The sequence below is a fragment of the Cornus florida genome, unplaced genomic scaffold, assembly GCF_030987335.1.
Source record: "Cornus florida cultivar Cherokee Brave unplaced genomic scaffold, ASM3098733v1 CherokeeBrave_3.0.0_Hap2_Chr08, whole genome shotgun sequence".
NCBI classification, from domain to species: Eukaryota; Viridiplantae; Streptophyta; class Magnoliopsida; order Cornales; family Cornaceae; genus Cornus; species Cornus florida.
Window position 1 is genome coordinate 38,739,448 of NW_026775578.1, and position 14,228 is coordinate 38,753,675.

The following is a 14,228-nucleotide window of genomic DNA, read 5'->3' on the forward strand; positions in this document are numbered from 1 at the left end:
AAAAAAAAAATGATAAAAACTCAAAATCGATATTATTATTGACTAACTGTTCATTGTTGATTTGATCATTCTTAAACTATTTCCTATACCTATACATTCTCAGCCATTGGATGATTTAACCTGCATATATTTGGAATCCAAGGGGATCTCATGTCAAACCATCCAATGGTGCTAAAACTTTCGGCTCTGACACGTGTTTCGGTCAGAATAACACGGTCCATTTTAAAATACCAAAGCCTGCAGTTCAGTAATATCTCCCCAAAAGTACTGTAAAATCAAAATCATTTCACTTGTGCATTTATAATAACCTGACTTACAGTATAGAGCCTAAATTTTTGATGTCTAATATTACCATTATAATTGCAAAAAAAAAAATGAATATGCTTTCCCAACAGTGGAGCAGACACATTTCTTCCTAGTAATAACCATTTCCCTCTCCCATGAAATATTTCTGGTGGCTGGAAGTCTTCAGGCACTAACATTAAGGACTTGATGACACTTCTTACCCTGCCTGAAGTCTGCCTGATGAGTTTGTCAAAACCTACAGAAACATCTGCAGAGGCTTAGTACACAATACCTACCACCACCCTCGGCCTCGCCGTTGTCTGAATTACTATGAAATTAATATTATTTGTAAAATGACAATTTTTCCCTTCCACCTGACATTAATACAAGATCAAGCATCAAAATCTACGTCTCCAACAAACAAAACCAGATTTCAATCACCCCCCTCTCCCCTATACTATTTATATGTATGTAATCTAATCTGATTAGCAAACTCTGTATGCTCCAGCCACCACCTCCAAACTTTGTGCCTCGAAGCCCTCACCAAATTCCAACAAAAGAATGAACTCCATTCCCCTTTCGCCATTTTCTCAGTAGCTAATCCACTAATGAATGGTAGTTACCGAGCTTCAATGAATTTGGTAATGCAGAAAAGAGAACCTAGAGGCTTTTATCAACGTTTAGCTACTGAGAAAACGGCAATTGAAACACTGATAGGAAGTGTTTCTCTAGATTTTCACAAACTTACCATCTACCTGTAATTTAAGCAAACCTCATTGGGTGTCAATCTAAATTTACATTTTTTGGGGAAAAGACCTAGAGCAATTTTCACAAACGGATTCTCCCCTCATTTTCCTTCTTCTTCTTTTCCTTCCCCTCACATTTCCTAGAAGCCCAAGTGAGCATAAGAGTCAAATTGCCTAATAAGCAACACCACATCAGGTTATTGTTATGCTTCTAGTAAATGTCTAGTAAAAGATCCTCCCAGGGGTCTGCCATGCTTGCTTATTTCAAGTTTTGAGATTGCATGTGTGTGTGTGTGTGTGTGTGTGTGTGAGAACATCATGAGCATCCTTCTCGAGGAAACGAACGCTCGGTCATGACACAGGAAGTTCTTGATTCCATGTATCTAGTCAGTATACAAGGTTCTCATGTTTCTTTAATTTAATGCATTTCCATTAACTGTTACAAAACTGGATTCAGACATTCGAATAACATATCAAATCTACTTTGCATTGCAAAAAGTTTACCAATCATCTTTTTTTTTGGCCCAAAAAGAACAAACTAACCTGGGATCTAGAACCAGGATGGCCTTGCCAATTCATACTAAATCCAACCCAGCTAATCATAACCAATTATGAACCAAACTGCTCTGATTGCTTGCAGGTAACATGCCAATGCAATGGCATATCCAAGAAAGTGCAACCATCTCCTAACTGACCTGCATGTTAGGCAGAAATCCGATCCATATCTTTGATAGGCCTAGCCAGCAAAATATCCTTGCAACTGCCACATTACCAGACTGAGATAACGCCATCACATATAGTGAATCCCTAAAGGTATAACAAGATGCACTTCTCTTTTTCACTCTGATATCAGCATCTTTTATCCTGGAAAGAATGCTATAAATGTATAACTGTACAAAGCTCGTTCCCATACACAACCCATCCAAATTGAGTAAAGATATGATCCTCCAGACAAAAAGATGGGGGAGCAGATTGAACCAAAAAGACTTCACAGATGATGTACTCCCTTCAAACGCTCTGGTGCTCACCCACTGAATTGCTATCCTGCAAGTACGGAAAATTCCTTTTTGGGTGAGTATCCTTTTAGTTTGGAAACCAGTCAAAAGAACTAATGATAATTGAAAAGGTAAAACAATCTGAGCAAGCTACTAGCATTAGTAATCTAATGAAAGCTTCATATACATTGGACATATTTTCACTGACACTTGATTTACACCATTTAAGCACGTAAAGCTCTGAAACCAAAATTTGGATACACATATATTAATTATAAATTTGACAGTTGGCAATAATAAATCGAACCCTTGACAACCCTGCCTCACATTGGATGCTTTGCGAGCAAGTTTACCATTGTGCTACAACGGCTCATGTACTAGTCAACCAGTACATCTGCACTATATTTCACATATAACAAATTGGTGAGTTGGCATTGGTAATGAGCATACCATCACTAATTGGTCAATTGAAATGTACCACGTGTACATAATACAAGTCAAGGGGAAGAGGGAAAGTGGGGAAATAATCTGATACAGAAGCAGCAAGAGAGCAAAGCAAGCGAAAGGAAAGCCATGAGCAGGCTTCTCAGACCTGATTGAATAAAAAGACTTTGGCACGTGTTTTTTCATGGAAAAAGGAGCAATCCACAAAATAGCACACTATTAGCGTGCAATTAAGCTAAATTTGGTTCTGCATACAAGAAGGGTCACTAAGAAAACTGACCACTGGATAGAACCAAAAGTTCCAACCAACATCATTAACCCAACATGAAATAAGAACAGCATGGGTAATGATAAGAGAATAAAACTTACCTCAAATTTGCAGAAATTTTAAAAGGAAATGTGACCACTAGTAAATGAGGATTGTAATTGAAGTATGGCAAAATTAAGTTACACTTATGTCCCTTCAGGGAATTCCTTCCCTTATCTTACATCAACATGATCCTACAGAAGAAGAAAAAACTCAGCGGCCATGACTATTCCATATTGGAATCTATTTTAACTAGCTAGTCCAAAAAGTTTGTCTGTCTGTACAGTGCTTCCTCAGTTGTGTCCTTTTGCACTCCATATAAAGATGGATAATCTCCAGTAGCGTCCATCTAGATTTCAGGGCATCACAATCAACAAAAAGAAAAAATGCACAAGATTCATTTGGCACAGCATACGCTCGTAAAGGTGCTTCACAGAAAAGGAAATTTGTTGGATAACATGCTTAGAATTGCTATTGGGAATGTAACGTAGGAGAGCTTCAGGAAACTTAAAAAGATGCTACCTAACCAATTGTATGGTGTGTTGAAGGAGAAAATGTTGTGGTACCAGGTTTTAAGGGGTAGAAGAAAGGTGCAGTGTTTGGAGATAAAAGAGGTTGTTAGTCTTTTTGGGTATGGAGAAGATGTTAGTTACACTGATTTACAAGGCAATAGGACAATGGAAATTTCTGGACAGCAACTAAATATTAAATAAGGTGTCTGGGCTTTAAATTGAAGGCTAAAGGAAGGGCAAAGGGGTTGGTATTGATTAGAGCTAAATAGGGTAGGATTTGGTGATGAAATAGGGGCTGTTCTAGAGCTGTAGACAGTAACCTGCAAACAGTGATTTGAAGAGGAGAAGAAAAGGAGAAAAATAGTGATTTAGAAATCACACAAAAAAAATCCTTTAGAATCTCCTCCTATGGTAAGGTCGTGTCGCTGCGAAGAAAACTAAAATCACAAAAACACAACTCCGATGAATTAAAAATATTAGGCTGCTTAAAGTCAACTCCCTCAACCCCGATGAATTAAAAGATTAGGCTGCTGAAAGGAACTAGGAGCCTTGAACTACCATGGACACTTTTGCTTTGGGAAAACTGTCTTATTTAGTGGTGTGAGACCCAAAGTCTCAGTTTTAGGCTTCCAGAATGAATATGCCTTCTCAAACCAAATATTTTGAGTATTAACTGTTACTAATTTGAACTACTACAATTTTCAAAGGAATATTCCAATATTCTTTCTGTCATCTATTTGATTTCCAAAGGTGTTACACTAGTGCTCACTAATAGCTTCCTTAAATAGCAAGAACTTTGTGTCACATGGGAAAATTAATTATCATCAGTTAAATTTGATTTCGGTTGCACCTTCCAACTCCCACCTTCCTTAAATGCAATTCCTACAAAATCAATTCCATAGAAAGGGTATTTCAAAATTAACATCGACCAACCAAGTCCTGAACCCAGATTCTTTCACCACATGGCACGTGTAACGGGCAGACACTTGCCCTCTGACCCAAAAGCTTAAGTTGTTGGATAGTACTGCATACTCACCCATATATGCCCCAAGTCCTGAACCCAGATTCTTTCACCACATGGCACGTGTAACGGGCAGACACTTGCCCTCTGACCCAAAAGCTTAAGTTGTTGGATAGTACTGCATACTCACCCATATATGCCCAAGTCCTTCTCATCCAGCAAAGTCCAAAAGATATGGCAAAGACCTGTGTGCGGGGGAGGTTAGCAAGCGCGGGCTCAAGCAGCACCAAGGACATGGGTCTTTTGTATCCAAAAGGGATTGGAACGAAGGGCAGGGAGTGCCCACAAAATCCCTTCTAGCCGCTATCTTGGGGATCCAATGTGGGGCAAACCCCCTCTAACATTCTCCCCCACCTAAACTCACAACACCCTCGTTGTGGTCGGACCACCCTGCCTACAGGTCCCCCCTAACATCATAACAACGGGAAGACTCAGTAACAATCTAGACTCCACCCAAGTGGGCACTTGCATTACACCAGATCAAGGACTAGGTCAGAAAAAAAAACACTTGTAATGGGTCGGACACTTGCCCTCTGACCCAAAAACCTAAGTTGTTGGGTAGGTGCTGCATGTCCCTTAAATATGCCCAATTCCTTCCCCATTCAGATCTGATGTGGAACAAGCCCCTTCTAACATAAGGGTGCCCCATCAAGATGCAAAAAAAAATACATGAATAGTCACTCAAGCATCAAAATGCATGTTGATATTTGTACGACAGAAAAGCCATGTTCTTTTATCCAAGGGAACTTCAAAATAACCGGCCATTTGACCCTTATGTTTAAATAGAGTTACATTTGGCATGAGATTCTTGTGCAGAAACACAAAATACTTATTTCATAATCCTTAGGACTGCCACTATAATTACGAGTTCATAGAGATAAAAAGATAACATTAGCATCTTATAACCTGAAAAGATCCGCCAATGGACAGCTTCAGCTGAGAGGCTTCAGAAATAGATGATCCACCCTTGCCAATTCCCTGATTGCGATCCTAAAAACAGATAGAAATACTGTAGTGAAATAGATATAGAGAAACGTATAAATAAATATGGATATAATTATATGTGTGTGTGCATGCATGTATAGAATATAGATATAGAAGTTTGAAAAAGAATCAAGACGTGCACGCCCACACACACACACACAAAGAGAACATGTTGAATAATAAACTACCTAATTTCAATTATTTACATCAAAGCAGAAGATAGCTTTAGATACAAATTACAATCATACACAATTTGATAATTACAGAGTATAAGATGAAGACTGCAAAAACATATACAGCATGGAAGATGGGTATGTGATCCTAAAAGGGTAAAACTGATCAGGGAGAGCCCAATAACAAAGGTTCACTGTTAAGCTGACTGAACTCCTTTCACACACCCTAAATAAAAATTAAACTAATACATGATGGACCATACAAGGAAATTATAATTGCATGGCTAAATCTTCATTTGCCAAAGAACAACATTAGCTTAGTTTCCTTCTTAATTCCATTCTTTTAGAATTTGTGTGGGTAACTCATGTATAAAGTTGTTAGGGAAGTCCACAGTTTTGATGAACCCCTAACAATTATTTGGAGAGAAAACGCGATTGTTTCAATTATCTTTATTGAGTTTACTTGGATTTTTCATTTTCCATAATGGTTTTTAGCAGCTCTACATGATTAGGAGGTGGAAGAGAGAACATTGTCTAACTTGGAGAGCTTCATAGAATTACTTAAATGTAAGAGAAATTCAGGTCAAATTACCTTTTCAACTTGATACACCTTTGACCATAAGAAATAGACTGACACATTCAAGGAAGAAAAAAAATAAAAATAAATAAACTAAAGAAAAAACCTCACTAGTAATTTATAGTGCAGTCATATATTTCTCAAAAAAGTTGATCTCATTATTCCATTATTCTAATCTATTATTATTTGCCCCGACATTTCAATTGTTAATCTTTGATCAATAATAAAGAGGAGGTGAGAAGAAAAGGAAGAGAGAAGTTAATCTTATTAAGATGCAGACAAATGCATAAAAATTACAGAGTATAATGAATCCCTAATAAACTGACTAACTAAAAGCAGAAGAAAAGACTAATCTACCCTTTATTCATAAGAACATAAAAATGTAGAAAAATAAATAAACAATTCCACTATAACTGTAACACATTAAATTGGTCAAGTCTCAATCAGTCAATCATATCAGATCACCAGGTAGCCACTTTTCAGAGTTTCCATGATTAAAAAATGATGTTTCCATTTAATTTCCCCATCTATTTTGCCAAAGATAGAGAATATAATAGGTCAAACTTTTCCATTTCTGGCAAAGCTGGCCAATTAAACAGCCTAGCAAACAGTGGGTCAACGAGCAATGTTTAACGGAAAAGGAATTAAGAAATTAATTCGATTGTGAGTTGGTAATGCTATGATAAATGAAGTTGAAAGTACTTAACAGCATGACCAGATTTTGTCCGCATAAATGATGACAAAAATTTTAACACAAAAGGCATCAAAACAAACTTAAATGGTTGTGCAATCAAATGTGACTGGAATACCATACCCTATATCCATTTCCTCGACCATCTTCAAACAGAGATGAGTAATATACCGGATCATATATAGAGCCTCCTAATACGTCATCACAATCAGAGGTAATCCTAACTGCAGAGGGAGCTACAGGATTTAGAAAACTATTTCTCAAATCAAAATCTGCTTCTCGAGGAGCTGAACTGTCTATATATGAAACACCCAGTCTGTACATCTGAACCCATAAGAATGAAGATGACAATCTCACAACGAACCCAATAATTTGCATTGCTAAAGCCAGTTTCACTGAAATCATAACAAAGGTTCCATATGTGTCGGGTGAAATGTTCCTGCATACACGAACAAAGTTTCAAAAAAATGAAAATTTACTACAACAATCATAATCACATGTTCGATAAAATTAGATAAAGACATTGCGAAAACAGAAACATTCAGTTGACCATATCATTACGTGGATACTATGAACATAATTAAAAAATATATATCCAGGTTCTGTTGGACAGAATGTCAACCGGAACAGTATATAGATTTATCATGTTTGGATGATCGTTTGCTTCAACCTAATATAAATGCCAATAGTTGCACGATGCTGAGAGGTACACTCGATAAAGATGCATTAGTTGCAGAAACTGAGGCCCTCAAATTCAAACCTGTATTCTCACGTCACATCTGACATTCAAACTTTTAATATTACAGCAAACCTGGGTAGGGTGTTTCAACCTAATGTACCTTCCTTTAAATTCTTCTACAATCAAGGTTTTCATTTAGATATGTGTGTGTGTATACATATGTATAGAGAGAGAGACCCTCTATATATATGTTATATATTTAAACTGTGATTTTAAATTAAAAAGTCATCTAGCCAGTAAATTTAATATATTAAATTCGTATGTTCTGTTAACGGACTTCCACCGCGGTCTTTGATAGGACAGGACATTATTAAAAACAGGGGGAAGGTTGTGTAATTTAGCTTAAATAGAGGGGAGGTCAATGTAATTTGCCCAAATACTTTTGCATCACCCATCTGTAATTCTCTTAGTTATTAACTTAATATTACATCATAAATAGCTTCGTCACTCAAGACATGTCAGCATCTCCTAAACACTTCAGCCTTAATAGGAATGTCATGTGCTCTTAAAGCTCTTCCTGTTTTCATCTTCCTCATTGCATGTTTACCTTGCACATGTTGGTTATACGAAGAAAAAAAATTGTTCTTTCTAATCTCCCCAGGGCTAATATATTATTACAAACCTAAGCTTCTTGAATAATTTTCAGGCAACTTCTCAAAGTAGTTTTTTCACCTTTTCTCTAATTTCATCATCTTTCACTAAAACTCTTAAATCCTTATTTTTGTTGCATGTTATATTACTAAAATCCCTTCTTTTCCTTTCCCTTAATTTTAAGTGTTACCTCTTTGTGTTTCCTCAAATCAACTTCAACTTAGGATTTGGTGGCAAATAGGTTTGAGAGGCGACCAACAAAACAGAAGAAATTGTACTCGTCTAAATGGAGAAAACTCACACTGTTGGGAGAACCAATGAAATGGAAATGCAGTAATTGTCTAAGAGGAAAACTAACTCCTATTATCAGTACCCTTTTGAGTCTGCCCACATATTTCATGTCCATCTAAACCACTCCTGCCTCTGTTCTGGTCCTAGTGAAGAAACTAGAGACTCTTTAGAGGGATTTGCAGTGGGCGTGTATGGGAAAGGAATTCAAATATGTACTTGCCGCTTTGAATACTAATAAGGCATGGGATAGGAACCGTAGGATTGAGGAGTCTGCAGCAACTCAATCAAGTTCATCAAACAAGTGGTTGTAAAGGTATACAGTGGAAGATGATTATTTGTGTAAGGTAGTGAAACCTAACTTTAGGAATGGGAATAAACAGTGGACTTTAAGGGAGGTTACAAAATCCTATGGGCTTGGACCTTGGTAGGGGATTAAACAAACTGAAGTAATTTTCAAGTATGTGGGCTTCACAGCGGGTAACGATAGCAGGATGAGGTTTTAACAGACAGTTTACATTATGATATTCTCTTGAAAGTTATCTTCCTGGATTTCCTTTGGATTGCTGCAGACAAGTCGCTTTTGTGGAGGACCATGTTACATTTTTGGTTGGAGGAGTCACTAGGGAACCTCAGCTCTTGTGGCCTCTTTGGGTTGGGAAATGGAGTCTGGAAGCCTTCATTTAGCTCCTTTATGATTCATTAATTTGTGGGTATGTTTATTTATCAAAATAAATAAATAGTTTGTGGGTATATTCGAGATGTTATGTGATGGCGCCAAATAAGGGAGTAGGTCTGATGTGAAATCTTTTTGGAAAGTGTAGGTGGCAGGAAGGGTTCCAGGTTCCTTGGAAGAATATTTGGAAAGTCAGTGCTTTCTAAAGTCTCTTTGTTTATTTGGACAGCAATTCTAGAGGCCATTCTAACTAATAATTTGGAGAGGCGAACAAGATGAGAGTAAACTGGTGTTGTATGTATAGGAGAGCCAAAACTTATCAAAAAAAAAAAAAAAAAAAAAAAAAAAAGAAAAAGAAAGGAGAGCCAAAAAAAAATTGGCGGCTAGGGATTTCTATTTGCATGTTGTTTTTCTTATTTAGAGTGTTTTGTTTGATGCCTCAATCAATAAAAGAAGCTTTTTGATTGTTAGGTGGGGGATTGTGATGCTACAGGAGTTCCCTAGCTTGGCAAGCGGTACACTTATCTCTTATAAAATATTTTTGAAGGGAGTGAAACAAGCAAAATTTTAAGATCATAGAGGTGCCAATTCATAAGCTTACGACTAGACATTAAAGACTTTCCATTTTCTTTCCTTGGCCGGAGCCCCTTCCTAGGGTGGCTTTCTTTGGGTGGACGGTCGCTTTGGGGAAGATTTTGACTATTGATAATCTGAGGCAGAGGCAGCAAATCATGGGCAATTAGTGTAGCATGTGTAAGAGAGATGAGGAGTCCATGGATCATCTTCTCTTGCATTGTTTTGTAGCCAGAGACGTATGGAGCTTGATTTTTTTCTATTTGTGGTGTTCAGTGGATTATGTTGAAGTCCACTAAGAATGCTCTTGAAGCATGGAGGGCACTCTCAGTGGGAGCTCATGCTCAGGACGCTTGGAGGGTACTTCTGCAAGGATTGGGCTTCCATAGTTGTGACCTTGTTCTGATCTGATAATATTGTTTGTAAGATCAGAACATTATAATATGATTTATATCTTTCATTCCATATGACTTATCAAAAGAAAAAAGAAAAATCTTTCATTCCACGTGACACATACAAAGGCTTATATAGCATACATCTTGAATATTTTTTTCCCATAAACAAGCAAAATCTCCCTACACACACAACGAAAACAAGCCCAATGTAAAATTTGCTTATGACATAACTAAAATAAGTTCCATCTTCGACAATAAACTAAAATGACAAACAGCATTTTGAAGATGTCACTATGCAGTCAATAACATGTGATAGATCATCCTTATCAAAATAAGTAAAAAAAAAAAACATGTGATAGACCCTTTCATGAGTCACTCTGGACAAAATCACTTTTTTTCATCTTCATCTAACACCATGTCACTACTGTATACTTCTGCAATAATGAAATTTTAGGCAAGCTTTTAGTGGTTCTTTACGCAAACTGTTTTGAAGGATATGGACAGGGTTTTATTGTCCCAATACTAAGTCATCTATGGTTATATAGTAGCTCTTTGGCTGTTTATTTCTTTCATTAACAAAATAATATAGTAACACCAGATTTCGCGAGCAAATAAGCAAAACGCACCAGATTTCATGAGTGAAGAGAATGAACCAGAAGATGTCTAGAAATATGGCACAGAAAAGAAGAACAGCATATGTCCGGCCAAGGCTCTGACTGCTACTCTCAATTGCTACGAGAGCAAACAATGCAATCCCCAAATTAATCAGCAACACGCCATTGAACAGTGCTCCCAGCGATCCAATCAATGTACAACCAATCTTAAACAACCAATATGCATATTAACCACATATTGCATACAAGAAAATAATAATAATAATAACCCAAAAAAACAACTAGCGTTTGGAAGCATGGAATTGGAGAAAAATCAGTTCAATTATTGGCATGACAGCTTGGAAATGGAATTTGAGAAAATTTAGTTCAAATTCGATTCCATGCTCCCAAACATAGCTTCATAACAATTGGAAAACCTTCTGATGGGCTGATTCTAATATCATCAACATGAAAATTAATAGAAAAATATTGGAAACCCTGATCTCGAAATCAAATTCTCATAATTCTTCAAACCCACGTACAATGAAACCCTAGGTTTTGGAATAAAGTACTGTGATTGAGAAAAGAAAGTGTGTATCGATCCAGTCCACATTTTCTAATCTAGTATACACAAATACAATGCGTGTGTAACTAGAAAACGAGAAGTGACGCAATACGCACCTGAATGTAAATGAGAATCACAGCGAAAGATTGAATCCTATCATAATCACGAATCCACGACTGTATGTGACTCCTCAATGCAGAACAAAGCATCATATACCAGAAATTTTCCAATTGCCCCAAATTCGAACAAATCCCAACCCACGAATTAATAATTAAACAGGAAATACATATACAAATATATATTTATATATATGTATATGTATATGTGTATGTATATGTAGAGAGATAAAGATAGAGAGAGAGGGGAAGGAAAGAGGAGGTCTACATTTCGAGTGGAATTTGTAGCTAATTCAAAAACGGTGGTTTCATCATAACGTCGCAATTCAAATTCTCTGGTGCTTCAGTGTGAAATTGTGAATTGGAGATTTGGGCAAGTGAAGGAGCAAGAAGAGACGTTTCCCTCTGTTTCCTTTCTTTTCTTATTGTTGGAGTGAAGGAAATGGAAAGAATATAAAAAGGGGAAGGAGAGGAAAGGAAGGCTGATTTGTGTTTTTTGTTTTAAAATTTTGAGAAGAAAGGAACGCCTTTTGTGGAACCAAATTCCTTGAGTTTAGTTTGGTTGTATGGAAGAAAAATATATATATAAAAATTTGGAAGATAAAAAAATAAAATTTTTGTGAGAAAAAAAATTTTCATAGCCATCCTAATTTCACACAAAATTTTCTTACAAAAAAAAAGAAAAAAGAAGAAGAAGTTACTTTCTTGAAAAAAAAAACTACATTAAATTTCAATTATAAAATTTTATTATTCAAATTCTTATATTATTTTTATTTTTAAAAAAATCAAAAAATATTTAATATAAATTTATTTAGATCTATTGTCATATTTAATAAAAATATGAACAATTTAGGTAAATGATGTAATTTTCTATTAACTTGCTATTCAAACTATGAAATGAATTTTTTTCACAAATTCTAAATAATATTTCATGTTTGCCAAATAAATCAAAGAATATTTATTTTATTTTCTTTCATTTCACTTCCTTTGACTTTCAATTTTTCAGCATTGATTTTCATCAAACCAAATAAACCATTGAGATTTGAAATTGAAATTAGAAAAGGAATTGGATTATAATTAGGTAGAATTCTAATTTGATGTTTGATATAAACTGAAATTTATAAAAAAGAATTTGAAATAAAATAGATTTCATATGTGACAGTTGTGAATGATGTTTCTGGAATGAGAGAGATAAACTTGTACTAAGGTTACAAATCCCTTCAAATCCTATAATTTTTTTCACTAATATTTTTACCTTACAAATTTTTTTATAAAATCCCATTAAAAATTCAGTTCCCCTTCAAAATCTTATCATTTTAAACAAGGGAACTTCCTTTTAAAATTCAATTCCTATAAAATCCCAAGCTCCAAACACTATGGAAAGAATTTAGGGGTTTTTATATCAAGGAGTGACATGTTTAAAGAAAAATAACTAATAGAAACTTTTTTTTATGAAAAATACTTGAGTCCTGCCTATCAAGACAGATTGTATCCTGCACACTAATATGTCCCAATAAGAGGTTGACGCCTCTTTCAAACTAAAAAAATACAAAACATGGGTTACACCCATTTTGTAGAGTTAAACCCGACATATCTATTTTTTTTCCTCTTTTTGCTTCCATCTGTGTATCTTTATCTGCATATTTCTTTTTTCTTAACCGCCAATCATTCCAAATCTAATATTCCCATTGTGTCCTCCACCACTATGTTGGATTTTTATTTCGATTTGGTCTTAACAAGGATTGATTCATTTTTTTAAAATAGGTATGCTAAAACATTATATTTGTCCGCGTGTAATTTTTCTTTCTTTCAAAATAGCTTAAATTGAGTAAAAAAATTTTGCTCAAATTTTGAGTTTTTTTTGCTTTCAAAAACAAGGACAATGATTTCTGTTCTGTTCTTTTTGCTCTCATTATTATTTACAGAAAAAGATACGTAAAAAATAAAAATAAGATAGAAATCATATAATTAAGTGAAAAAATGATTAACTTTTTTATTGGGACACGTTAATGTGGAGGATACAATCTGTCTTGATGAACAGGACTAACGCATTGTCCTTTTTTATTATATATTTTTGTTTTAATTCACTATCAAATACATGCCACTAAGATACCATAAATTCTTCCAAAAGTGACAACCGCCATTACATACCAGAAAATTCCCCCAAAAGTGAGAGATTCTCTCAAAAGTGGTTCAAATAAAATTAGGGAATTAATTCACACCAACTTATCACTTAGCCGACTTCAGACTCAAAATTCAAAAAGAAGTTTGATAATCGTGGACATTCGGTTCGGGTTGGTCATTATTGTATGTGTTTTTTTGTACGTATTTTGTGTGTAGGTGTGAGTAATCTGTGTCGTTTAAGCACCTATGTGTGTGTGTATGTGTGGATGTACGTGTAACCACCTATGTGTATTGTGTATGCATAATGCATATGTATGAATATATTGTATTATATAGGATAAAAATCCTCTCCAACGCCATTGGATTCCCCCATTCCTCTCTCCAAACCTTTGGTACTCATTTTAATTTAATTTGAATCTATGCTTCACAGGGTACTATCTAATTTGTGGCAGCCTTTTTGTAGTTAAATGATAAAATTAAAGAGCCCTGCACACGTGTGTGTGTGTGTGTGTGTGTGTGTGATATGTGTGTATCATCGCATAAATTAGTGGAGCGAAAGAATCTCCACAGACCGTGTGAATAGAGGATAATTTACCTTGGATTGCCAACGATCCAAAATAATTGGTTAGATGGGAATAATAATAAAGGAAAAAAAAACTGGAAATTTTCAATTTTTTAAGAGTTTGGTGGTAAGAAAATATTTTTTTTGTGAGAAAATAATTTCGCAAAACAAACTTTCACACAAAATTTTCCTACAAAAAAAATTTACTTTCTTGGAAAAAAATTATATGAAATTTCAATTACACCCCTTTTTTACTTTTTATAATAAAATT

General features: G+C 35.3%; 1 protein-coding gene across 1 annotated transcript; it reads right to left on the minus strand.

Annotated features, from left to right (window-relative positions):
• Positions 1 to 1,491: 1,491 nt before the first annotated feature.
• LOC132271374 (uncharacterized) lies at positions 1,492 to 11,793 on the minus strand. Its single transcript, XM_059772725.1, has 5 exons — positions 11,272 to 11,793; positions 10,624 to 10,817; positions 6,859 to 7,174; positions 5,217 to 5,300; positions 1,492 to 2,075 (listed from the first exon to the last, which is right to left on the minus strand). Exons 1-5 carry the CDS (start codon positions 11,365 to 11,367, stop codon positions 2,040 to 2,042), a joined length of 726 nt encoding a protein of 241 aa, XP_059628708.1. The 5' UTR covers positions 11,368 to 11,793; the 3' UTR covers positions 1,492 to 2,039.
• Positions 11,794 to 14,228: the final 2,435 nt, after the last annotated feature.

Bases quoted from the DNA above. Each gene is read 5' to 3' on its own strand.
- LOC132271374 (XM_059772725.1), bottom strand. From the start codon at position 11,367: ATGATGCTTTGTTCTGCATTGAGGAGTCACATACAGTCGTGGATTCGT. The intron at 7,175-10,623 runs GTGCGTTTTGCT...TCGTGTATGCAG, and splicing joins CTCTTCACTCATGAAATCTG to GAACATTTCACCCGACACAT. The intron at 5,301-6,858 runs GTATGGTATTCC...ATCTGTTTTTAG, and splicing joins GTCGAGGAAATGGATATAGG to GATCGCAATCAGGGAATTGG.